This window comes from Anolis sagrei, chromosome 2, assembly GCF_037176765.1.
Source record: "Anolis sagrei isolate rAnoSag1 chromosome 2, rAnoSag1.mat, whole genome shotgun sequence".
In the NCBI taxonomy this organism is placed as follows: Eukaryota; Metazoa; Chordata; class Lepidosauria; order Squamata; family Dactyloidae; genus Anolis; species Anolis sagrei.
The window spans coordinates 73,233,094-73,259,304 of NC_090022.1; the positions used below are offsets into that span (position 1 = coordinate 73,233,094).

The 26,211-nt window shown below is 42.2% G+C and overlaps 1 protein-coding gene across 1 annotated transcript; it reads right to left on the bottom strand.

Annotated features, from left to right (window-relative positions):
• Nucleotides 1-623: 623 nt before the first annotated feature.
• On the bottom strand, nt 624-20,052 carry LOC132769123 (acylamino-acid-releasing enzyme). Its single transcript, XM_060765758.2, has 22 exons — nt 19,933-20,052; nt 15,014-15,143; nt 13,341-13,467; nt 11,451-11,541; nt 11,044-11,119; nt 10,376-10,536; nt 9,481-9,618; nt 8,980-9,071; nt 8,358-8,398; nt 8,148-8,269; nt 7,320-7,380; nt 6,075-6,172; nt 5,286-5,337; nt 5,014-5,102; nt 3,204-3,342; nt 2,988-3,071; nt 2,814-2,894; nt 2,327-2,415; nt 1,662-1,852; nt 1,470-1,572; nt 1,251-1,357; nt 624-1,053 (listed from the first exon to the last, which is right to left on the bottom strand). Exons 1-22 carry the CDS (start codon nt 19,945-19,947, stop codon nt 951-953), a joined length of 2,190 nt encoding a protein of 729 aa, XP_060621741.2. The 5' UTR covers nt 19,948-20,052; the 3' UTR covers nt 624-950.
• Between the last annotated feature and the right edge of the window lie 6,159 nt (nt 20,053-26,211).

Sequence of the window (26,211 nt, forward strand, 5' to 3'; positions counted from 1 at the left end):
CCCCTAAACAAATAAACAATTTCCCCAAAACCTGGGGTAGGGTGTGTGTGTGTTGAAGGACAAGTCAAAATTATGACTGATCTGCAAGCAGAAATCTTGTTTTGAGACAAGAGACTCATATGTTTCCTTGTCCAGCAAAAAGGATGTATACAAAATCACTGATCAAACAAAAATAAAGTGACCAGGTCAAGATTTGGGTCTTGGTAATATCTATATGTAGCTATAGACTAGAGGGTGGGAATATCAAATAATCTCAAATTGTCAGTTCAGCCTGCATTGCAAATCTACCTTTTTATTTAAAAAAAATGAAAAAAATTGATGGCACTATTTTAGATAAAGTATTTTTGAACCGGGTTGCTGTGAGTTTTCTGGGCTGTATGGCTATGTTCCAGAAGCATTCTCTCCTGACATTTCACCCACATCTATGGCAAGCATCCTCAGAGGTTGAGGGGTCTGCTGGAAACTAGGCACGTGAGGTGAACCCACTCTACAAGTGGACGATGCCGCTACCTTTTCTATGCCAAAAATATCTGATACTCTCTATCCTGAAGATGAAGTATTTAACTAGTGGGTGTGTGTCCCAGTCATTTCAGGTTTAGAAATTCCCACCATTTCTTTGCAAGTCAGTTTTTAGGAAAGAACTTTAATCAAATGTTTTATTCATTATTTTTTTGCAGCTAGAGTCTTTGGAGCTTCCAAACACTAGCATTAACAACAACAAAAAATCATTAATATTATCAGATTATATATAGCTATCTATTATGGTGGAACTACTTGTAAGAATGCAAGATTTGGCAAAAAGTACATGGCCTTTGCTACAACAGAGTAGGCCTGTACCCCAGCCACTCTCATGTACCTATTCTCAAGAGCAGTGGCTGTTTGGACCTTGATCTCAGTTTGTTAGCCACACTGCTTAACAGAAAAGGACTACAAAAGGTGAAGTGTTGTCATCATTTCAGGTGCTTGATCAGCCAGAGTGCAATATTCATGAAGCCATCTGATTCAGCCTCCACACCAGATAATGCATGGTTATTTCCTGGATACCACAACATCCTAGGAAAGGAAACAGACCATTATGAGTATTAATATAGTTAAGAACTTCTTGCTACTACTCCCAGCAAATATCCCCCCCCCCCCCCCACCACAGACCTTTCTCTCTTCTGTTACAGTCCCATATATTTACAGTCTCTTCGCCTCCATGAAAACCACCCAACTTGCTTTCTTTGGCATTTCTTTCCAAGCTTGCTTACCGAGCTGGAACTCCCCTGGCCTTGAGAGCATGATAATACTCTAAACCTTGCTTGGGAGGTACACGTCTATCATCTTCTCCTATCATTAAGAGAACAGGTGCTTGAACCTGTGGGGGGAAAGAACAAGTTAGGTGGCCACCAGAACAAGTGTTGGCAAGTAAAGTTGAGAAAACAATGGTGTTTTTTGTGGGTGTAATCTGGGCAGGGGGGATTCTGTACCTTATCAACATACTGCATAGGTGAATGGAGCAGCATCTTTATCCATTGTGCAGGATCTGGCAAAGCAGCCTGGTCATATGCCAAGCCTGCCTCAGTCAGGCACCTACAAGCAACAGCATGTCAAAGGTCAAATAAGAGCAGGAGCTTCCAGCTTGTCTTGAAGATGGAAGTGTGCCGGTTTGGAGTGCTTACCAATCAGGGATGTCAGTGCTTCCAACCATAGAGGCTATGTTGACCACAGGATTCCTGACCACACAGGCTTTGTAAGTTTCAGGATATTGGCCAATGAGATGGCAGGATAGGAAGCCTCCATGGGAGCCACCGAGCAAGGCCACTCTGTGTGGATCCAAAGGATCCTCCTGTAGTACTTTCTGTACACAGAACTGAAAAGGAGTGAAGAGAGAAGCAACAATTCAAGGGGGGATAGCATGATAGGTGCACATTGGGACAAGGCATTGGCACAGAAATAAAACAATCCACTTATCTGTTCCCTAGATAACATGTGACGGGGCCCTGTAAATTGAACACAGAAATACTGGATGCATATTTGGGGGTGGTAAAGTGGGTTTGAATCTCTGCTCAGTCATGAAACCTATTGGTTGATTTGGGGCAAGCCATAATCTCTCAGCCTCAGAGGAAGGCAAGGGCAAAACCCCTGTGAACAAAACCTGTCCAAAAATAAACTCATGATAGGTTCTCTTTAAGGTCACCACAAGTCGGAAATGTCGGAAAGCACACCATAACAAGAAGGACTAGCCTGAGTCTCATTCCATGCTCTCTTTCTCTGGTGAGGAGACATGAATTCTTCACACTTACATTGTGGGGATGTACAAAAAGGCAGATGGAGTTCCACTTACTTGCACATCTTTGACATCCTGGCTGCCCACATTCCCTGGTAAGCAATCTACACAGTCCTGGCCAAAGCCGAGTGATCCTCGATAATTCACTTATGAGGAAAAAAATGTTATTGAAATCATTAGCAGTTCCTTGAAAGTCCCAAAATTAGAGTCTGACAAGATGTTACTAGGCTCTAAGCTTGGGGCTTAGCCTGATTTGCCTAACCAGATGAGTCCAATGAATTAATCACTTGACATGGGAATATTTTTTCTATTGGAGGGAAGTTATCTTGTCAGGAAGCCTCAGATTTTCTGAGGATTTTGGACTGTTCTAGTTTGAAAAATGCTACAATCTTTATTGCCCAAAGCTGTCTATAGTCTGAAGCCTAACTGCTGAAAGATGCCCATGCTAATGATGCAGCTCTTGCTCCAAATTTCCCTGCTCTTGCACTTATGGGATCCTATTGAAGCAAAAGGTAAGGAGATGTTAAAAAAATAGTTTACTCACCCAATAATACAGCAAAACCCATCCGACAGAGTACTGCTGGGTACAGTGACCAACTGGTGGTAAATACTGAGTGTGGGCCCCCTGAGAAGGACAGAAAGAATATGGAGCCATACTAAAACAAATGGTGCATGAATGATCACATGCCCTGGATGAGAGGATGGGAGAGGGACTCACCATGTGGCGTCACCACTAATGGGATCTTTCCTGTTTCTGGAATTTGAGTTGGCCGGAGTAGGATGGCTTCAAAATCAAGGCCCTCTGTGAAAACAGATCATAATGTGTAGGTCATGTGAGAGATATGCAGACTGTATGTACAGCCCAGAGGAGGTAATGAAAACCAATGCTGGCTGAACAAAGTCTCCCTATTTTTTCCCTGAACTGGACACTCACCATACTGGGGGTTGATTTGCTCTGGAGGGGGCTGGAATGCCCTGACATCCCAAGTGATGCCTTGAATCGGGCTGGCTTCTTCCAGACAGACCCAGTTGATCTCAGCCTCCTTGCCAGCAGGAGGAAGGAAAGCCACCATCTGCAAAAGCAGAAAATAATATTCAGACAAGGTACAGAGGAAGTCAGACCCACTGGGCACACCTCTCCATTTATGATATTCACTAGAAGTGAATAAGAAATTCTGACTAAAGCATTCACCTTTAAATGTGTCAGAACTTGGAAAGAAAAATAGGTATAGGCCAAATGGAATAATAATAATAATAATAATAATAATAATGATGATGATGATGATTTACAAGTCTCTCCTTATGGCTCAAGGCGGGGTACAACATAGTTAAAACAGCAAAGTAGAACTAAACACTATTAAAATATGTATAACAAATACACACAGGTAAAATGTGTGCCAGAAATATTAAAAATCAACTAGATATTTTTAATTACAAAAATGTGAGTCAGGCACTGAAAGGGTTAAATGGATGCAATGACTCAGCAAAAGCTGCAGCTCAATATAAGCAGGTGTGCCTGTAGCTTAGTAGCTGTCAGTCTGAGGGAGTCCTCACTGTTAGTTCACCTTCAGTCTGTGAGAGGTCTCTGTGGGTGAAGGGCCTCAGTGTGTTAGTAGGCCTCTGTATGAGCAGGCCTCGGTGTTAGTTCGCCTCAGTGTGAGAAGTCCTCAGTGGGAGAAAGGCCTCAGTGTTAGTAGGTCTCAGTTCGAGTAGGCCTGGTGTGAGAAGTTTCAGTTAGAGAAAGCCCCAGATTGAAGGCCATTGTGTGTAAAGCTCCAGTATGAAGGCTGCTGTGTGTAAAAAACTGCTGAGTGTAAAAAGCTATTGTGTGAAGCTCCTGTATAAGTTTGATGTGAGAAGAGGCTCTGTGAGAGTGAAGCTGTTTATCTGCATGAGAAAGAAGCCCAGTGTGGAAGCAAAGAAGGAAGTATAAAGAACTTTGTATTATGGAATCCTTCTTTTTGTAAATAGTGCAACCATATTATTTTGCTATAAAGAAAAACCTCCTTTGGAAGATATAACATCAGTCTGTGTGTGTTTGTTCTTTTTATCACTATGGACTACTGGTAATGGGTCATGCTGCTGCTAATAAGTTACTCTGCTGTGCATTTATGAGGAGGGTCTTTTGTTAATAAGCCCACTCACCCAACAAAATGCAGCTCAAAATGTACTGATAAAATACAAGTTAAAATTGACTGGGTCAACTGGGATAGATCAATACTGCTAATATATTAGCAAGATTTAGTAAAGGTACCTGCAGGTGGATGAATAACCCCGTCTCTGCTGCAGCACTTATATCTAGGTCCTGACAATCCCTAAAACCTCTATTGTTTCAGCAAGGCCCTGCAAAAGTCATTCCACAGATAACACCACACTCAATCTCTGTACTTCAGTGTTTCTCATAGCATATACTGACTCACTAAAATTACAAAGAATTGACTAAGCTATGTATAGGAGCATGTGATATGTCTGTTGGATCAGAGCTCCCAGCATTCCTAACCACTGGTTATGCAGTAAGCTGCATCTTCTCTCTAGGACTTGTAATCATAAATAGACAGAACATGCAAAATCTTTCAAATTGGAGGTTAAGGGGGACAGCCTGTTTAGGTTAGTACATATTACTTTCTACACAGAATTGTATAAGTTGATTCATAACAAAAATTGCATCATTGTAACTGTAGGAAACACAGGTCAAGAGTATTGTGGGATGTTAAATACAGCTTTTCTCATTGTGTGGCACTTACAAGTTTGGGTGGACAGTTTGGAGTGGAGAATCTGGCCACCAGCAGATCTCGGTCAATGGTGAGGAGTGCCCAGCTTCCAAGGGAGCATCCTAGGTTAGTAAAGAACAGAGTCTGATTACTGTCTACTACATTTAGATGGCATGGGAAGAGCCTGCACCACTTTGTTTCTGACCTGACATGTTGGCATTTAGCCATGGGACTTTGGTGCTGAGCAGGATGCTTCCCAAGGGGATCTAATTAGTGAGGCCTTGGGCAAGGTTTCCAGCACTTACCCTTAGTGAGAGAACAGACACTGCTGGACAAAGTATCAATCACAATCAGCTCCTAGAGGAAAAGACAGAATGAGACAGATCTATTTGTAGGATGCAGACAAACAGAAGATTCCCGCTCAGATGGCTGAATGCATCAGTGCTGAACTAGAAATGTGGGGCATCATGCTCCATAAATTTAAAAAGGAGGTCAAAACTCCATAGTACTAACATGCATCGATCCCTCTCAGTTTGGGGTGATTAACTATGGTCCTCCAAATATTGCTGGAGTGACGGACCTTTTACACCGTGCAATAATTGTACTATGATTCCCTCTTAAGTGCCATAACATCTTATGGAATCTGGGAATTTGAAGTGTATGTGTGTGCAAATGCCTTCCAGTCATGTGTTGGTTTATAGCAACTCTTTGAATTTCATATGCAAGGAATACTCAGAGTTAGTTTGTCACTGCTGAAACATAGCTGATAGCACCTTTATTCTACAGTGATCTCCCATCCAAGTATTAACCAGACCTGACTCTGCTTAACTTCCAAGATTAGACAGGATTTGGGTGGATCTAGAATAGGTCTCCACAGTCACCTACAGCCCGACCATCAACACTGTACCCTTGGAAGACAATCGGATTTGGTCAAGGCTCTAGTTTAAGAATTCACTGTCACAGAGCTATAGTGCTTCCATAAACTAGAAACCACCATTTTATGCAATCTTATAATGGCAGTTCAAATGGAATCAAAATAAGCCAATTTACCCTGGTGCAGCCTAATCTCAAGGTATTCTACAGTTCATCCTTACCTGCCTACTGCGTTGAGCTGTGTCTAGAACAACCCTTTGGCTGTCTGCCGCCCAACAACGCTCAGGTAGTGCTGTGCTATAAATCCCAGTAAATTCACCTGCAAGAGATACAACACGTTCACCCAAGCAGAGGCCATCTGATGGGACAAGAAACAGGGACCAAGTTGGGAACTAAGTCATGGTGCCACCGATGCAAACTCCACCAGCTAATGTCTGGTTCAGTCATTACAGACTTCAGCCAGGTTACTTAAAGAAATGAGTGGAAATGTGCCATGGAGATGTACTATGGAGTCCCCTGTATCCCTAAAAACATTGCAAATGTAAAATACTACCCTCTCGCCACAGAATATTGCAGGTGAATGTCAGCAAGCAGATGTTTGTGAATGATGCAGAATGGGTTCCCTGATTACACAGAGGCCTATATACATGCATACACACACACACACACAGATATCCCAATTCATCACGTTCCCACGCACTTCTGGTGAGATCAAGTGGCTGTTCCTAGATTATAAATCTCCTTCTAAGGGAGGCTGATTTGGTCTCTTTCTGTTCTCTCTAGCATGTGAAGTCTCTCCTATTTAAACAGGTCTTCAGTCTTCAAATGGTTAGTATGTGCAATGGTTGTGCTGAATATATAATACAATTAGACATCCATTGAGGTTTGATTATTCACAGATTTGATCAATATGTTCTTTCTAGGAATCTCTAGTTTCTCCAGAACAGCTCTATGGTCAATTTCTGACAGAATATCACAATACATTTGCCCTGGAGGATTTAGAGATTCCTAGAAATGTGTTCAATCAGGTTTAAAAATTACCTTAATTTGTGGCTTGTCCATTTTCGGAGGGACCTATGCCTTGACTGCTATAAAAGTGAGGGGTTTAATATATTTTTATTTTATTTAAAAAGTCTTAAAATACTATTTTAGTTGGATTGTTTGTAACACATATTGATTAAAATAATTTAGTGTATCCTGTAAGCTGCTTTGATCCCATTCTGGACGAAAGGTGGGGTATAAAATCCAAGTAATGTCAAAGTCTGTATTAGATGCATGGATGTTTAGAGCAGGACTGCATGATATAAGCTTAATGGGACTATTCAAGGGGCCCCACTTACTTGCTTTGAGAAGCTGACTATAAAGGGGTCACAATATTTGACTTTGCTCACTTGATGCATATAAAGGGTTTCATAGGATCTCCTCAAATCTCAAGCAAGCACCTTTCAAATCTACCATGAACTCACCTTGACTCTGGCGAGGCACAACTTCCACAATGACAGAAGTGAGTTTTGTGTACCAGTCATACTGAAAGAGAAGTTAAAAGTAGTGAGAAAAAGAAATAGGGGAGTAAAACTTCATCTAGACATGTCCCATGAAGAACTGGGGGTATACACTTCTTCAGATTTTTTTATACTGGTTTCTTACCAGTGAATGCGCAGTTCCTAGCGCACACCATACTCGTGTCACTGCACTTCACAATGTAAATCTTACACTCTGTTTTATTCTGCTTGCACCCATTTGCTTTTAACTGATGGATTTTCCAGTGTTTATATAGACACTTGTTGGATGTTGTTTTTGTCGGTGTAAATGTATGTGACCATTGGCCGGAGCATTAACAGAAATTGATTGATTGATTGACTTCTCCAGTGTAACTGATAAAAGCAGCAACAATGTGAAGCATTGTGATCTATGAGGGCTAAATCATCACATCTAAGTTCAGGAAAGAGTCAACATGCTGCCAATTTCTGTTAGCAAATATTCCCAGTCACATTTCCACATCCTAGAAAAACGTACTTCCCAACTGCTTTTGTCATCATAATTGAATGAAATTAATTTAGAGCCTGAAAGATCTCTGTCTGATCTCACCTATTCAAGTTTTGTAAACCTAGAAGTACCTCAGAGGCTCCTCCTATGTGAAAGACCTTTTCTTAATTCTATGTAGAAAGCAAGAGCCTGTTTGGCCTCCTCTTCAAAAAAGTGCCATGAGTGCGGGTGGAATGCCCAACTTCCAAGTGGAATCATTTGGTCTGAGGCAGTGGCACAAATGACTGAGGCTTGAAGGCAATACTCACCATGCAGAGGCGGCTGCACTGTTGGTGGGGCCCAGAAGCTTGGTTCTCCAGGTATACAATGCGACATTGGTCAGGACTCAAGCGGGGAGACCAAATGGCCTTGGTGTCACCTGTCAGAAGCTCTGCAATAGAATGGGAGGCAATGAATTAAGAAACAGTGTTATGGCAAACCAATGACTCTGAAATAAGTAACAGGAATAGGCTTCTCACCACAACGGCCACCTGTCAGGTCCACATAGAAGAGAGCTGATCTAGAAAGGAGAAAAAAGATGAACAAAAATCTTTATGGATGATGGATATGTGGCAAAACAGCATGGAACAGTGAATTTGGGAGAAGGATCACAGGCAAAGAATGGACAGCAATTTGTTTCAGTTTGCTTCTGAACAGAAATATAATTACTTTGGTGTAGCTGATTTATTTCTGACAAGGGAGCCAAGCACTTCTCGTATAGGCCTAGAAGGGACAAGAGTCCACATCTACTTTGGGAAGTGCAAGTCAGTATAAAACTACATTGTACTTTCTTAGTCATAAGATTACAGCAGCTTTCGACAGCCCTCTAGATCTCTAGATGTATTGTACTCGGTCAAATGGTGGTTTTAAGAATTTGCAATCCAACAAGGGCATCAAGTTGGGAAAGGCTGTATTATAGAATCTGTTCCCTATGCTTTACTACAGACAAGCAAGACTACATCAACCTCAGATCATCACTGCAGTAGATTGACTGTAGAATATTCTTAGGTATAGTTCCCCATCATTCAGGCCATTATCTGTCTTATAATATATAGGATAAAGCCATATGTGGATCCATATTGGCCCTGGTAGAAAACACACCTTCGCTGGGTGCAATGCCTCAAACCTAGACGGAACGGCTCATGCCACCACCCTGTGAACACCACTCCTGTGTCACCTGGAGTCCAGAAGGCCTAGTGGAGAAGGAATGCAATGTGAAGAGGCAAATAAGCTAATGTAATGCAGTTCTAGTGGAATCATATGTGCAGATAGATTAAAGTAATCTCACACAATTCTGCTTTGGTCATATCTCATCTAGAATATTGTTTCCAGTGCTGAGCACCACAATTTAAGGACACTGACCAGTTAGAATATACCCAGGTAAGTACAACCAAAATTACCAAAGATTTAGAATCCCAGCCATAAGACAAACAATTTAGGGAGGTAGGTATGTTTATCTTGGAGAAGAGAATACTGAGGAACAACATAACCATATTTAATTATTTGAAGGAATATCATATAGTACAAACTTGTTTTCTGTTGTTCTAGAAACCAGGCCATGAATTAAGCTGCACCATGAGCTCTGCAGAGGCACTGACTAACCTGTCCAGGGGAGATGTGCTCTGGAACACCTTCCAGCACCGACACGTTGTTGCTCTCAATGTCCAAAACACACAGCACAGGAACACTCTTAGACACCAGGGTCTCTCCCCAGTCTTCATAGAACACAAACTGCTCCCCCTGAGAAAAGCAAAGGAAAAGGTCTTAAGGGAGAGCTCACTTGTGACTTAGGGCCTTTCCACACAGGTCCCATATCCCAAGATCTCATTCCAAGTTTTCTCCTTTAAACTGGATTATGAGTCCACACTGCCAGATAATCTGGGATAAACAGAAAACCTGGGATCAGATCCTGGGATACAGGGCCTGCCTGGAAGGGTCCACAGAGAGCATCCGGAAATTGAATTATTGCTTGCCTGATTTGATTGCCAGGACTCTCATCAACAGGTTTTAGCTTGGCTTTGGTCATGACATTGAGGACTTCAGAGCATTTCCCACCCAAAGAGCAGGAAAGGAGCTCAGTCTCTTCTACAGCAACTCGTATCAAGAAAGCAGTTGCTGCAGGTAGTGGATACTAATTCAAAACATGCCATTCCAGTGTCAGGTTCACCACATTCCAAGCATAAGTGAAACTACAGAAATCATATTAGAATGAATCTTCATAGGCTGAAAAGATGGCTATCCCAGTGAGGCCTGTAGTATCGTGCTATATGGAGACCAAGAAAGTAGTTTGCAACAAAAAAGACTTGCAAGTAAAGACTAGGAAGTCAGAATAGGTGTGACCACCCATATACTGGAAAGTAAGGTACTAAGAGGATGTTCACACTGAAAGATGGCATCAGACAGCATCATGCTCAAGTTATCCTATCAAGCTGCCTTTCCTGTGAAACACTAACAGAAATACAGGGACACAGGCTGAAAATGAGACTGTACATCCCACCTTAACAGCTTTGTCTCGTCGCTCTGCCTTGGTCAGTTCTTCTTCATTGCTCATCTCAGGGGCTTTTGGTTTAAAGAAAGACTCAGCCTTGGGGCGTTTCTTTTCTGCCACATAGAGAAGGTGAGTCTCGGAGTGCGACCAGGATAAGCAGCCAAACTGATCTGAGCAAAGGGAAAAAGATAACAACAGACTCAAGTACATGCCAATTTTCATCAATATAAAGCCTTGGGACTACAGTATCCTTTTACACCTTTCTTACCCTAGACAATTTATCTGTCACTTTTTCAAATACACAAGCTTGGTTTAGGACTCCTTTAATATTCCACCTTTTCTCTGATAAGCTGAAAAGGTGGAAAACACTCTGCTACTCTCCACTTTAATATCAGAAGAACCCTGTGAGCGAGGCTGGGCTAACAGTGAAGGAGCATCCAAAGTAAAGCCGTGAGGTTTCATGGCTCAATGGGGACAAACCTAGGTTTTTCAAGACCTCACTGTGGGACTACTGTACCATGCTGGCTCTCTAGCACATCAGAATCATGTGGTCCTCTGGCTGCAGTTAGGCTCCAAATCCCAGGATTTCTCAGCATTAGGCGGGCTGGCTTAGGTTGCTGGGATATGTTTCCCACTATTTTTTGTATCTTAAAAGCTTTAGCAGACTGTAGTCTTACCATCTTCATACACTTGGCCATGCTTCTCCAGGGCGGTCAACTCAATGCTCTTCACTTTGCGGCTCTTTTCCCAAACCTGTGAAAGAAGCATAATGCAGTTTAGGTCTTTGACACCTTTTTTCATGTAACTTACATTTTCCCCATTAGAAGACCCAAAGAAGCATAGTTAACCTGTTCTTTTTTCTCTCATTAAAAAGAAACAAATGCCATAAAATATAAGTGCTAGAAAACCGCCTCTCTGAGATGGAAAAAGAAGTATTTTCAAGATTTAAAAGGCTAGAGAACTACGGTATGTTAAGCTAGGAATAAAAGAATACAGCATCTCCAGGGAAAGGGCTTTGTGCAAGATGCTATTGCTAAAGGGATACAGGCAAACATTCTTGCCCCCCTTCTGCAAAATGGCATACCTCTAGGAACTGCTTTTCCTCTCCTTTGCTGTTGGTAGTCTTTCGCAGAACAGCTTTTTGTGCTCCACTGGGAGAGTCCCGGCTCAGAAGCCTAACAAGACAAAGCAACCTATTAACATTTATGGAAAAGCTGTCCTTGCAGGAATTGGTCAGAATGCCAAGGTAGCAGAAAGCCTCCAGCTGTGATTGTTCTTTTAAGACAAAGGTGAGGAACATGTAGTCAACATGAAGTCACTCACCCCAATTTATTTTTGCAGGCACTGTCAGGTTCTCTCTGGAAAAGGTAGCAAAAAGCCACTATTTGGCTTTAGGAGAGAATTCTACCCCCCCTCCCCCTTTTAATTGGAAAGCACACTTCTTATTTCGTGTACAAGCAGATCTGTACCCCCAAAGGTTTTTCTGAAGTGCTAAGTTGACTATAATTAAGGAAGGAAACTATGCACTTCAAAATTTTCTTAAAGAATGCTTTCTTGCAACAGTGGTGAGCAAGGCACACTTAGATGCAGCAGTACTAATGTAGTGGGTTCAATGTGGTCCCCTGATTATTGGAATTTACTCACCCCATACTAAGTGATAAAGCCTATGTTCTGAAAACAAAAAAGAGATAATGCAGCTGCAAGGGGGCAGTGTGCATAACGGTTAAACAAGCTGTGTCAAGGGCCCTTGTTTGGATACTATGCTGAGGTGGGAATGGGAGCATGCAGGATATGTGTGTCACACACGGCCCCGTCTTCTTCGCAGATCCGATTGGCGGGAATGAGAGGCAGGGCCTTCTCAGCGGTGCCCCCCCCTCCCCCTGGCTATGGAATGCCCTCCCTAGGGACATTAGATTGTCAGATGTAAACCTCCTCGAGTCACCTCTGGGCTGAGAGGGGTGGTATACAAGTATAGTAAATAAATAAATAAATAAATAAATAAAATAATTGCTGATATTTCAAATTAAAATAATGCAAGCTTTACTAAGAGAAAAATCAAGAGATTCCTAAGGAACTTCCTCTAAGACTGTTTCATACTCATGAAATATTTTAAGTTATTTAGAAAACCCAAATTTTGGAAGCTCATTAAATTGTGAAAAATGTAACACATGCAAATATTTATTTATTTATTTACCATATTTATACTCCACCCCTTTCTCAACCCTGAAGGGGACTCAAGGCGGCTTTACACATAGGCTATTTGATGCCCTAAAACAATGTACAATTAAAATAAACATTTTAAGATAGAATTTAAAACATATTAAAACATTATATTCACTCAATATAGTTTTGTAATGTATCAGAAAGATCACCTAATCCTGAACACGCTTCCTTGTATCCCTAGCTCAATCATATCACTTTCCCTTTAACATGTGAGGCACAAACGACACAGACTTTTCAAGTGTGGTACAACAACTCTGGAAAACTATTCCAAAGGAGACCCCCCCACCCCACCCCGCCCAACTTTTGATTAACAATGTTAACTACCATTTTCAATGCAATTTGAGTTGGATGGACAAATGTGTAATTTCATGTTTTGCTGTGATATTTTATTGTTATGCTACTGCTGCTGCATTTTGTAGATAAAGCTATATTACACTTCAAAATGGTTGTATTATTTTTATACTGTTGTAGTCTTTCTATAGTCTGAATTCAGAAGCTTGAATATCAAATATTGCACTATTTTTTTTACTAAATAATGATGATTTCTCCTGTAGGATTTAGAGTGCCCTGGATGCAAAATATTAATTCATTTTGTTGCAGATACAGCTCACATACTGGAATTGTGTATTATGCTAATCCACGAGGGTAATGATCTACTCCTAGAGCCTGTAGCATCATGAATATAGCAGAAGGTTTAGGTGATGGACTGATACTCATCTGGAAAGGCGAAAGCAATGCAAAATATACTTACTCTCCCTTGATTTCAGTGCAGTTGCCAGAGGGACTTGAAAACACGATAGACTGGCTGTCATGGAAAATGAGATACTGGCGGCAGAATTTCACATTTTCAGCTCTTTCCAAGTCCCGCTGAGACCACTCTGTAAATAAAGGAAAAGAACACAGCTCCTGTTCAGCCTGGCACAGTTACAACCAAGCATCTTCCATTAGAAACATCCGTCTCCATACACAGATGTACACACAATCAAAGGGAAAAGAGGGAGACCTAATATTGCTTCCATCTATTTCTATTTTCTAGCTCAGTGCAAGGTAGGAGCTCACTTGGACAATCTATTGCATACCCATACAGAGATGAAATACATTAGTGGCTTTACAAGACAAAAAGCTTCAGAAGACTAAAGAAGGAACTGTCCAGTTACCCTTAAAATGTCCTGCTCTTGGCCCATGGTGAAGATAACAACGACCTTTGGACTAGTGAAGCTGTGGCCATTATTCTTATTATTCTTCTTATTATTATTATAACTTTATTTGTATCCCGCTAGCATCTCCCGCAGGATTCGATGCGGCTTACAATAGGCCGAAGCCCAACACAAACAACAATACAATATCTAGCAAATAAAAACAGTTAAGCAGAGAAACAATAACAGTAGCAATACGATAAGACAATATTAAAAAACTGGGTCGGCCAGAGTAGGGTACAAGGTTAAAAAGTGCTGATGTGTCGGAGGAGTATGGGATTATGATATAAGTACGGTGTGCAGTGTGCGGTGATTTTGGTACTAAAGTGCTTCTAGGATTTGGTACTGGGAGATTCCTAATCTGAAAAAGCACGTTGGAACAGCCAGGTTTTCAAATTCTTCCTGAAGACTGCCAGTGTTGGGGCTTGTCTGAGATCTTTCGGGAAGGTGTTCAAGAGGCAGGGGTCCACCACGGAGAAGGCCCTGTCTCGCGTCCCCACCAAGCGCGCTTGTGACGCGGGCGGGATCACGAGCAGGGCCTCCCCAGATGACCGGAGTGAGCGTGTGGGTTCGTAGACAGCGATGCGGTCACGCAGGTAGGGTGGTCCCAAACCGTTCAGGGCTTTGTAGGTAAGCACCTGCACCTTAAATTGGGCTCGGAAAATAAACGGCAGCCAGTGGAGCTCCTTGAACAGGAGGATTGACCTGTAAGGCCCTGATGTCTTGTTATTATTATATTATTTATTTACAGTATTTATATTCCGCCCTTCTCACCCCGCAGGGGACTCACATATACATGGCAATGCACATATACATGGCAAACATTCAATGCCATTTAGACATACAACATATATAGACAGACACAGAGGCAATTTAACATTCCAGCCTTTTCTGGTTTCATGAGGGTATGCTTGGTTCCAACCAATGTTGTGCTGAGAGACAACAGAAATCCTGGAGGGTTCAGATCTATTTTTGGTTCAGGCTCTAATACGTTCTGATTTTTTTAAAAAAAATGCTGAAAGTGCTGAATGTCCATCACTGTCTGGCACTGCCTATATCTCCACCTTCTAGAGTCCTCCAGGCACTAAGATTTAGGCTCTTGACTTACCTCGTACACAAAAGAGAATACCCAAAGCAAAGTGGAGGGAAAATGTGATCATGGCAACAATACTTCCATATCGTGAATACCAGTCCCAACAATGCAGACCAAAATGGGGATGGAGCATACCTGTGTAAATGTTGCAATATTTGCCACCATACTGTGTTGTTACTTCAGGCCCAATACAGGCACTTGAAAGAGATGGGAACTGACAAAACTCCCGGTATAAAGCTGCTATTTCCTCAGGATCGCTCAGCAACTAAATGTTAAAAATGGGAAGAAGCATCATTAACTGCAATACCTTCCAAGTGAGAGCAACATTAAGATGTTCACAATTATCATTTTTTTCCATAGACGTAACAACAGTTAGGGGTGACAAAATGGAGGAAAGAAATGTTTGACATGGGCGCACTTGGGTGATCTGCAAAATAGGAGACACAGTAGCTAATACAGAGTGCTAGTTCTAATCTAACAGAAATGGCTTTGCGTCTTGAGTAGGATAAAGGATATCTGAATATGGTAGCTACTATTTTCTCTTCCTCTCTCGTTGGTTTAATGATATATACCAAAGGAATGAGAGGAATTATATACATTAGGGAGTTCATGTGAACAAAATATGTGTTATCTACATTTATTGACTCTTCTTTACTGAACTGCTGTTTGACACAGACTTACTACCTGTGCCTAGACAATGATTCTGGGCCAGTATTTTGGATTTCATCTCCCAGAATCCCTGATCACTGGCCACGACAGCTGACACTTCTGGGAGATGAAGTCCAAAACATCTGGAAGGCAAGAGTTTGGGAATAAATGTTCTGGACCAGTGGCGTCCAACCTTTGGTCCTCTGGGTGTTTTGTACTTCAGCTCCTCGAATTCCTGAGCTTTGGACAAGCTGGCCAGGGCTTTTGGGAGTTTGAGTCCCAAACACCTAGAGGGCTGCAGGTTGGATGCCACCAGACAGTCCAGAATTGGAGGTTCAGCCATTTCTAGTTTCAAAATTTTGGAGGGTAATTTTTGTGAGTTTCCCCACCATTTCTGGGTTGATTGCCCCATAAAAGCTCCTCACCCACCAGCTTTAGGTGAGGCAACACAAGGTTTCTTCGCATCTTGGCTCAAATGTATAATCCAGAAGCAAACAGCAATACACTTCTTCTCTTTAGTATAGCTGTTTGGCTTCGTTTAGAAAGGGTCAAAAGTTACCTTCAGTACAATGCAGATTTTATGGCAGATATTTCTTTGAAGGACCAAGAAACTTTGCAACCTAGCCCAAGTTAATGTGTGACATACCTTGCCCAGCACTAAATGGAATACTCTTTGAGGAGTAACTGGTTGGCAGCCAGCACACTATTTACTTTGGAAAAGAAAAGCAATTGCTCAGTAATATCAGAGCAATTACCTGTTCTGTTTGTGAAGAGTCAGCATGGTCTATGCCTGGATCTACACTACTGTATAATCCAGTTTAAAACAGATAATCAGGATTCAGAAACTGGATTATATAGAAGTGTAGCTGGGGTCTATGACTCTGGAGACTAGGGTTCAAAACCTTGCTTGGAGAATCAGAATATGGTAGCTACTTGAAGGGAACACCAGTGTTTCTACAAGCACAGAAGTTTGAAGAGATATGAGATGTTAACTGCATTTTACAGATGGGAGAAATAAAAATCTGAGAGCAAGTGACTGGGAAGGAAAATTAATTTACAGGTCGTAATAGAATATTCAACTGGCTTTAATACAGACCAATAATGCTCCACGGTGCAGTATTTTGTCACTGGTTAAACTTCTCTGTTTTTAAAATTGGATGTCCATCAGGCTGGCTTTTAAAGCAGAAAGTTTGTAAGAATGGGCCAGGGGTGCTATGTAATGTTTAAATTATTTTAAACAGTTTTATTCATTTTTATATCATTTTAAGTGAATTATTTTAATAATGGTAACATTCAATTCTATTTTAGGATTTCTATTTTGTAAGCTTTTAAACTGAATTGTGAGTCACTTTGAGTCTCACTTCCTAAGATAAAAGCAGAGTATAAATATAGAATAATAATGCCTAGGAAACTGAAAGGAGTGGGGAGCAGGAAACGTTGCAGTTGTGGGTAGAGATCAGTGCTACTTCACTGCTTCTCTTGCTTATGTATGTTTCCTTATATTTCCCAACTAGAGGGTTGTCAGGATAAAAGGGGCAGATGGCCCCTGTATCTTTAATCATTTTAACAGCACCTGTAGATATTCTTGCTTGGTTGGATGGCCATCTGTTTGGGGTGCTTTGATTGTGTTTTCCTGCAAGGCAGGGGGTTGGATTGGATGGCCCATGGGGCCTCTTCCAACTCTACGTTTGTAGACAAATGTTAAAGGTACAAGAGCCCCCTTCCACACGATCCCTTCAATCATCCGGAGGCCCTGCTCTCGATCCCACCAGCATCGCAGGCGCGATTGGTGGGAACGAGAGAGAGGGCCTTTTCAGTGGTGGCCCCTTGACTCTGGAACTCACTCCCTAAAGACATTAGACAGGCCCCAACTCTGGCAGTCTTCAGGAGGAGCTTGAAGACGTGGATGTTCCAGTGTGCCTTCCTGGAATAATGATCCCATAGCACTTTGTCCTCCAAAGCACTTTACATTTCTTTAGGTCTGCTCGTATGCCCTTCCACAAACACCACTATCACCTTTTCGTCCATGTCCCAGCATTATTTCCAATTTTAACTCTACATTTGGCCTTCCCACTGTTTTTAATTGTGTGTTGTCTTATCGATAATGTTGTATATTTTTATTGTCTATGTTTTTATTTTAATTGCTTGTATTGTTGTTATTATTGCTTGTATTGTTGTGTTTGGGCTCGGCCTCGTGTAAGCCACACCGAGTCCTTTGGGGAGATGGTAGCAGGGTACAAATAAAGTGTTGTTGTTGTTGTTGTTGTTATTATTATTATTATTATTCCAGTTTTCAAACTGGCAATTCCAAGTTGGCTTGAATCAGGAAAAATTGCCCCATTCCACCTTTTCTCTAGAGCTCGGATTAAAGCTGCTTCAGGTGTTTTTGTGCTGTTTTTACAGGCAATCAAGTGATTTCCTGTAAATTTCTGAATTCCAGGCCAGCATTTTTTGAAATGAAGAACTTTGCAATAGCAGGAAAGAGGGCAGGGGCTGAAGTACATCTGAGGGAGTGGAGTGCAATCCATGATAAGGTCATGCTAAAATAAATCAGTCTTAAAGGTGTCACAAGACTCCTTTTAATAATGAAACATATTAACACAGCAGCCTTGATGTGGTGATTTGAGCACTGAACGAATGCCCCATCTACACTGCCGTATAATCCAGTTTCTGATCCCAGATTACCTGCTTTAAACTGGATTATATGGCAGTGTAGAGGCATATAATCGGGTTCAAGCCAGATAACCTGGAATCAAATACTGGATCATATGGTAGTGTAGGATTTCTACAGGATTTGATCCTTCTCAGCCATGGAAATTTACTAGGTGACTCTGGGGGAGTCACAATGCCTCAGCCTCAGAGGAAGGCAAAGGCAAAACCTTTTAAACAAATCTTACCAAGGGTTGCAACACAGCACAATCTTTAGGAATATTTTTAATGGAGAAGTAAGTATAATTCTTGACCTGCCTCTTACTTGCAAGATGCCCACAGCAGGCAGATAACCAAACAGGTGAAATATTTTAACTATGACGGGATGTTTAACTTGAATTGTTGCACAGTGCTAAAGATATAAGAAGTGGGGTGGGCCAGACATTTTTGGAGGTGCGCAGAATACATTAAAGGGACAATGAAGGTTGCTGGTTTGTCACTTAATAGACACTGGCACCCTAGAGATTGGGAAGGGCCAGAGAAGTGTAAATTCCGGTTGCTCGAGAGTTACCATTAAAAATAGGCCTAACTAATACTATATACAGTAGAGTCTCGCTTATCCAACATAAACGGGCCGGCAGAACATTGTATAAGGGAAAATGTTGGATAATAAGGAGGGATTAAGGAAAAGCCTGTTGTTGTTGTTTATTCGTCCAGTCGCTTCCGACTCTTCGTGACCTTAAGGAAAAGCCTATTAAACGCCAAATTACATTATGATTTTACAAATTAAGCACCAAAACATCATGTTTTACAACAAATTGACAGAAAAGCAGTTCAATATATGACAATATTATGTAGTAATCACTGTATTTATGAATTTAGTACCAAAACATTGCATCCACACTGCGTTGGATAATACAGAATGATGGATAAGCGAAGGTTGGATAAGTGAGAATCTACTGTACCCCATACTATGCCATACCATGGAAATGCAGTAATTAAAGGCAAATAAAGACAAACTTAATGTAACACAGTTTTACAGCATTATAAAAACAGTTTAGTGAATATGATACTGTTTCTTACGTTTTTAAAATGCAGTTGCTTGAGAGTTCTGAATAACTGAGAAGAAATGGCTCTTATTCAAGGACCATGAAGTCTGACCCTTATAGGCCTAGCATAGCATGGGCAAACTTGGGCCTTCCAGGTGTTTTGGACTTCAACTCCCACCATTCCTAACAGCCTCAGGCCCTTTCCTTTTCCCCCACAGCCGCTTAAGCTGTGGGGGAAACCAGGAAGGCCTAAGTCTGCCCATGCCTGCTCTAAAGCCAATGATTCCCAAACTGGAGTTCTCCAAGTGTTTTGGACTTCAACTCCCAGAGGCCTCAGCTGCCTTGGCCAATGAGCAGGGATTCTGGGAGATGAAGTCCAGACTACCCGGAAGACTAGCTTGGGAAGCAAGGCTTTATATGAGCAGCCCCTATGTATTGGGGGTCGTGGCCCCTTCATGTGTCCAGGGTGCTATTTATGAACATTGCTTTTGCAGAGCTGAGCTAACACTGACAGGCTTCTCCTTCTCTACCAAAGGAGGGGAGGAGGGGGGCGCACAGGCTCCTCCCACTTCCCGCGCGAGGCATTGTGGGAAGTTCAAACACCAAGCGCCCAGCGGGGGCCAACCGCCGGCGCGACCCTCGCGCGCCAACGCACGCGCCGTCCTCCAGCCTCCCCCCCCTCCCTTTCCGCGCGCGCGCCTGCCTCACCGCCGCCTCCGCCATCTCCTCCGTCTCCTCCTCCTCCTGGCAGGCCGCTGGCGAGTCCTCCTCCGAAGCTTCCGCTCTAAGCGCCACTCTCGGGAGCCGGGTGGGCGGGGCTTCGAGAGGGCGGCTCCTCCCATTGGCTGCGGCGCTGCCCGTCAACGCGAAGGCGTGGAGAGTCTAGTCAGCGCCTTTGATCGGAAGATGGGACTGACTTCCTGGCTCACGTGGATGCCATTTTTGAAAACAGAATGACAGTTACCTCACAGAACTACACATCCGAAGACTCTGCAGGACCGAGCCATAGGAGCAAAAAAGGGGCCTTCTGCTACTATAGTCCCCAAGCCAGGTAGTCGCACACGGCATCCCATAACAATCACTTAATTCATTGGGTTGTAGGTTTTTTCGGGCTTTATGGCCATGTTCTAGAGGCGTTCTCTCCTGACGTTTCGCCTGCATCTATGGCAAGCATCCTCAGAGGTAGTGAGGTCTGTTGGAATTAGGAAGATGAGTTTATATATCTGTGGAAAGAAAAAGGTGGGACAAAGGACTCTTGTCTGCTGGAGCTAGGTGTGAATGTTTCAACTGACCACCTTGATTACCATTTGATAGTCTGGCAGTGCCTGGAGCAATCTTTTGTTGAGGGGTGATTAGATGCCCCTGATTGTTTTCCCTCTGTTGTTTTGCTGTTTTAATTTTAGAGTTTTTTTTAATACTGGTAGCTAGATTTTGTTCATTTTCATGGTTTCCTCCTTTCTGTTGAAATTATCCACATGCTTGTGGATTTCAATGGCTTCTCTTGTGTAGTCTGACATGGTGGTTGTGAGAGTGGTCCAGCATTTCTGTGTTCTCAATATGCTGTGTCCAGGTTGGTTCATCAGGTGCTCTGCCACAAGAGTCAAGACCAAGATCCACCCAGATGAAAAGTGTTCTTGCCATACATCTAGGGAACCACTGACCGCATAGGGAAGCTGATGAGGAAACACAACAAACAAACTATCTACAGACCCACCAAGGAAATCCAACAAATGCTACGTCCAGCAAAGGACAAGAGGGATCCTCTCACTTCTGTAGGAGTCTACTGTGTACCATGCAGCTGTGGACAAGTCTACATAGGGACCACCACACGCAGCATTGCCCAAACACGAATCAAGGAACATGAAAGGCACTGCAGACTACTTCAGCCAGAGAAGTCAGCCATAGCAGATCACCTGATGAACCAACCTGGGCACAGCATATTATTTGAGAACGCAGAAATGCTGGACCACTCTCACAACAACCACCATGTCAGACTATACAGAGAAGCCATTGAAATCCACAATCATGTGGACAATTTCAACAGAAAGGAGGAAACCATGTAAGCGAACAAAATCTGGCTACCAGTATTTAAAAAAAACTCTAAAATTGAAACATCAAAACAAACAGGGACATCTAATCACCTCTCAACAAAAGATTGCTCCAGGCACTTCCAGGCTATCAAATGCTAATCAAGGTGGTCAGTTGAAACATTCACACCTAGCTCCAGCAGACAATAGTCCTTTGACCCACCCTGGTCTTTCCACAGATATATAAACCCATTTTCCTAGTTCCAACAGACCTCACTACCTCTGAGGATGCTTGCCATAGATGCAGGTGAAACGCCAAGAGAGAATGCCTCTAGAACATGGCCATATAGCCCAAGAAAACCTACAACAACCCAGAATTACAGTTACCTCACAAAATTACACATCCGAAGACTCTGCAGGACCAAGCCATAGGAGCAAAAAGGGGTCCTTCTGCTACTATAGTCCTCCCTCAAGCCAGGTAATCACATATGGCATCCCATAACAATCACTTATTTCATTCTTTTTTACTTCATTATCTTAGTAATTCTAGATTATTTTACTGACACAAAAACACAGCATGACACAGCAAACGAGAGATATATGCTGGATTTCGTATCACAGAATCACAAGTTAACACTTCCCAAGCATTTAGACCTGTGTGATGTATATTATTATCAGATTATTATTTGAAACACAACAAGATGAGTCCACAGCAAACAAGATCACTCTGCTGGCTGTTGCATTGGATCACATGTCGGACACTTCCCAAGTGTCTAGGACTGTGTGATGTATCGGCGAATGATGCGTGCAGATCCCAGTAAGGTGGTCTTCTGCAGCTGGCAAATGGTAATTTTGTCAGCGCTGATTGTGTGTAAGTGCAGGCCAAGGTCTTTAGGCACTGCACCCAATGTGCCGATCACTACTGGGACCACCTTGACTGGCTCATGCCAGAGTCTTTGCAGTTTGATCTTTAAGTCCTCATATTGTGTCAGCTTTTCCAGTTATTTCTCTTCCATCCTGCTGTCACCTGGGATTACTTTGTTTTTTAACATGATGATGAGGTCCGGATTATTGTGCTCCAGAACTCTGTCAGATTATAATAATAATAATAATAATAATAATAATAATAATATTACTAGATTGTTATTATTGTTGTTATTATTGGGTTGCTGTGAGTTTTCTGAACTGTATGGCCATGTACCAGAAGCATTCTCTCCTAACCTTTTACCCACATCTATGACAGGCATCCTCAGAGGTGGCGAGGTCTGTTAGAAACTAGGCAAGTGGGGTTATATATCTGTGGAATGTCCGGGATGGGAGAAAGAACTATTGTCGGTTGGAAGCAAGTTGCCAGCTTGATTAGCATTGAATGGCCTTGCAGCTTCAAAGCCTGGATACTTCCTGCCTGGGGAAATCCTTTGTCGGGAGGTGTTAGCTGGCCCTGATTGCACGGCCATTCAGTGTTAATCAAGCTGACCAATTGCAACATTCACATTTTCCTCAAGCAGACAAAAGTTCTTTCTTCCAACCTGGACATTCCACAGATCAATAAACCCCACTTGCCTAGTTTTCAGCAGACCCCACAACCTCTGAGGATGCCTGCCATAGATGTGGGCAAAACATCAGGAGAGAATGCTTTTGAAACATGGCCATACAGCCTGGAAAACTCACAGCAACTCAGTGATTCCGGCCATGAAAGCCTTCAACAACACATCCTTATGTTTATTTATACCCTTCTTTATCTCTTTAAAGATTACTCAAAGCAGCTCAACATAAAAGCATTGGTGTCCAATTTAAAATATACAAATATTAAAACAGAATTAAACACAACCAGTATTTTTAAAATTCCAGTTAAAAACTATTAAAACAAATTCAAATTTTAAAACTACAGGTTCCCTGAATTGATCTTAAACACCTTCATCGTTAAAAGCCTGCCTGAGTAAAAAAGTTTTAGCCTGCTGCCAGAAGGACGGAGGAGGCCATTCTAGCTTCCCTGGGCAGAGAGTTCCAGAATTGAGGGGCTGCCACTGAGAAGGAAGACTCACTCTCTTGTTCCCACCAACCGGGCTTGAGATGGAGGTGGGACCAAGAGAAGAGCCTGGGCAGGGTCATAGATGGGGATGCAGTCAGCCAAATAGCCTGGACCTGGACCGTCTAGAGGTGTGCATTTTAGTATGGAAATTAAAGAATACAAAAGTTCAAAAACTTGTTGTGCCAACCCTTGATGCCAGATTGATCCTTTGTTACCAGTTCTGCATTCAATCCCTTGAGCTTTCCAAGCATCTCAGTTCTTAACATGCATTCTTTTGCAACACAATAATTAAGTTTTATTGGCAAACCAGAGGTTCAAACATCCCCATATATGAGATGCGGGCATATGCATAAATTATAGTAAGTGTATGGGGACACTATATACCTCATGAAAATCTTTCATTTATATATTTTAAATATATATATGAGTTATTGCTTATTTCACATAGAATGATAGGTTTTTTCAGACATCAAGCGGACTCCTATAGGGATGCTGTACAGGCAGAGAAGAGCAACTCCACTGTTTCCAGCCTGTTGTAGGGCATCCCATCATCCATTTCTTTAAATCCACACTCCTAGTTTGGGGCACCAGTGTGTCCAGTCTGGCCTATCACTGCAACTGAGGGCTTAGGAAACAAAGGTGCTGATCCTGGGCAATCAAGGACGAGGCTGTCAAATAACAGAGTTAACAAATGTACATATTTTAAACCTATTTTTAAGTCTGTTTCCGCAGGAATAACAGGCTCTCAGCTTCGAGGGATTCACACAAGCATTTCTGAGCTAATCTTGCTGGCACAGGAGATCCACTATCTTTGCATATAAACAATGTATCTGATGATTATTTGGCTTGGAAAAAAGCCAGGGGGATTTGTCCCACCTTTCTATGCTTATGGGGTTATTTTAGCAAGGTCATGAAGGGTGGCTGTCTAGGCTACATTTTTTACAGTGTTATAAAGAAGTTCATATACAGCGTATAGAGGAAATAGATACACTGCACAGGTTAAAGATACAAGTTGCACAAAATCAAAGTTGATACAGTTTATTGAAGGATTGGATACCATGGAGCTGGGGTTTATAGCTGCTGCTGGTTCGGTCTCAACCTTCTGATGCTATGAACTAGCACAAGTTCGGAAAGCCTTTTATTTTAAAAAGGAAAAATAAGTAGTTTCTGATGGTTTGAGAGTTACTATTAAGCATACTATTATAATACTATATTCTCTACTGTACCATGCTATAAACTCTGTATTGACTTGATATTAATATTGAAATACAGTAACTAAAAGTAAAAAAGACAAACTTAATGTAACACAGTTTTACTGTATTATAAAAACAGCTTTGTGACTGCAGTATGCAATTTTAGTTTATTTACTTCATCTATACCCTGCCTTTCTCACCTGGCAGAGTGAGCCCCCGGTGGCGCAGTGCGTTAAACCCCTGTGCCGGCAGGACTGAAGACTGACAGGTCACAGGTTCAAATCCAGGGAGAGGCAGATGAGCTCCCTCTATCAACTCCAGCTCCTCATGCAGGGACATGAGAGAAGCCTCCCACAAGGATGATAAAAACGTTAAATCATCCGGGCGTCCCCTGGGCAACGTCCTTGCAGACAGCCAATTCTCTTACACCAGAAGCGACTTGCAGTGTCTCAAGTTGCTCCTGACACGACAAAACAACAACAACAAAAAACAAAAAACTGGCAGAGTTAATATTTCTTGCCAGTTGCTTGAGAGTTTCATTTGCTTGAGTTCTGGTTAACTGAGTCTATCTTTTTTATCCAAAAGAGGATTTTTTACTTTGAACATCAACCACTTAGTGTTTTGCTGTGTCTGTCTAAGAGGAGGGAAACACCAAGCTGGATGGAGAAAGAGTTTTCCATGTAGCCCTATGTCACTTTGCATTTAAGATAATCTTACACATGTTTTGGGGCTCAAGGGCAAAATAGTTCTTGAAAATGCTGCAGTGTGGAAGCGATTACTCTTTCTTCATTCCTTGCCTCAGGTCTATTTGTGTCGGTGGCTGCTTGGAACAGCCACGAGGAAATTTGGATAGACAGTTGGCCCTCTACAGATTCTGGACAAATAGATTCAACCATCTATGGCTTGAAAATATTCAATTCCCCCACACCCCAAAACCCAAACTTCAATATTGCCATTTTATATAAGGACATCATTTTACAATTGTCAGATCCAATCTGGCCTCTGCAGTCTCCAGGATCCCTCCCTTTCTCCCTTCTTTTTGAAAAAAAAATCAGAGTAATTTAGCTAAAAGTCAAAATCTTACTGAAGACCACAAAATGCAACAAATACATACAACCCATGTATTTTGTCACTGTGCTTTAAATCTTCACATATGCAGCAAAAAAATAAGCCAAAAATGACATTAGGAGTGACATGACATCACTTCTAGTCTCATTGTTTATCTTCATGTAAAGAGATTGCAGGGCATTGCCTCTGGAAAAGAAGAATGATTGCTGAGCTTCTTGTTAATTCAGGGCCAGGTTTGTACAGAGAGATGAGATCAACCAAATAGCCTGACCTGAGCCATCTAGGGCTTTAAAGGTTATAACCAGCAGTTTGTGCCTGGAAACAGACTGGCAGCCATTGAGCTGTTGCAATAAGGGGATTGTCTGCTCCCTGTAGCCAGACCCAGCATCCTGGCCGCAGCTTTTTGGATCAGCTGAAGTTTCCAAACACTCTTCAAAGGCAGTCCCATGTAGAGCATGTTAGAGTAATCCAGACAGGATATGACGAAGGCATGCACCATAATGGCCAGATCCAGCATCTCAAGGAACGGATGCAGTTAGTGCACAAGTTTTAAATGTGCAAAGGCACTCCAGGAGGACTCACAGACTGTGGACCTGTGTCTTCAAAGGTATACAGGGAGTGTAACCCCATCTAGCACAGGCTGAATCCCTACTCCTTTCTGACTGAC

Coding starts and splice junctions, on each gene's coding strand:
- LOC132769123 (XM_060765758.2), bottom strand. Junction 1,853..2,326: donor AGGATGTCAAAGATGTGCAA/GTAAGTGGAACT, acceptor ACTCCTTTTCAG/TTCTGTGTACAGAAAGTACT. Junction 1,573..1,661: donor AGCACTGACATCCCTGATTG/GTAAGCACTCCA, acceptor TGTTGCTTGTAG/GTGCCTGACTGAGGCAGGCT.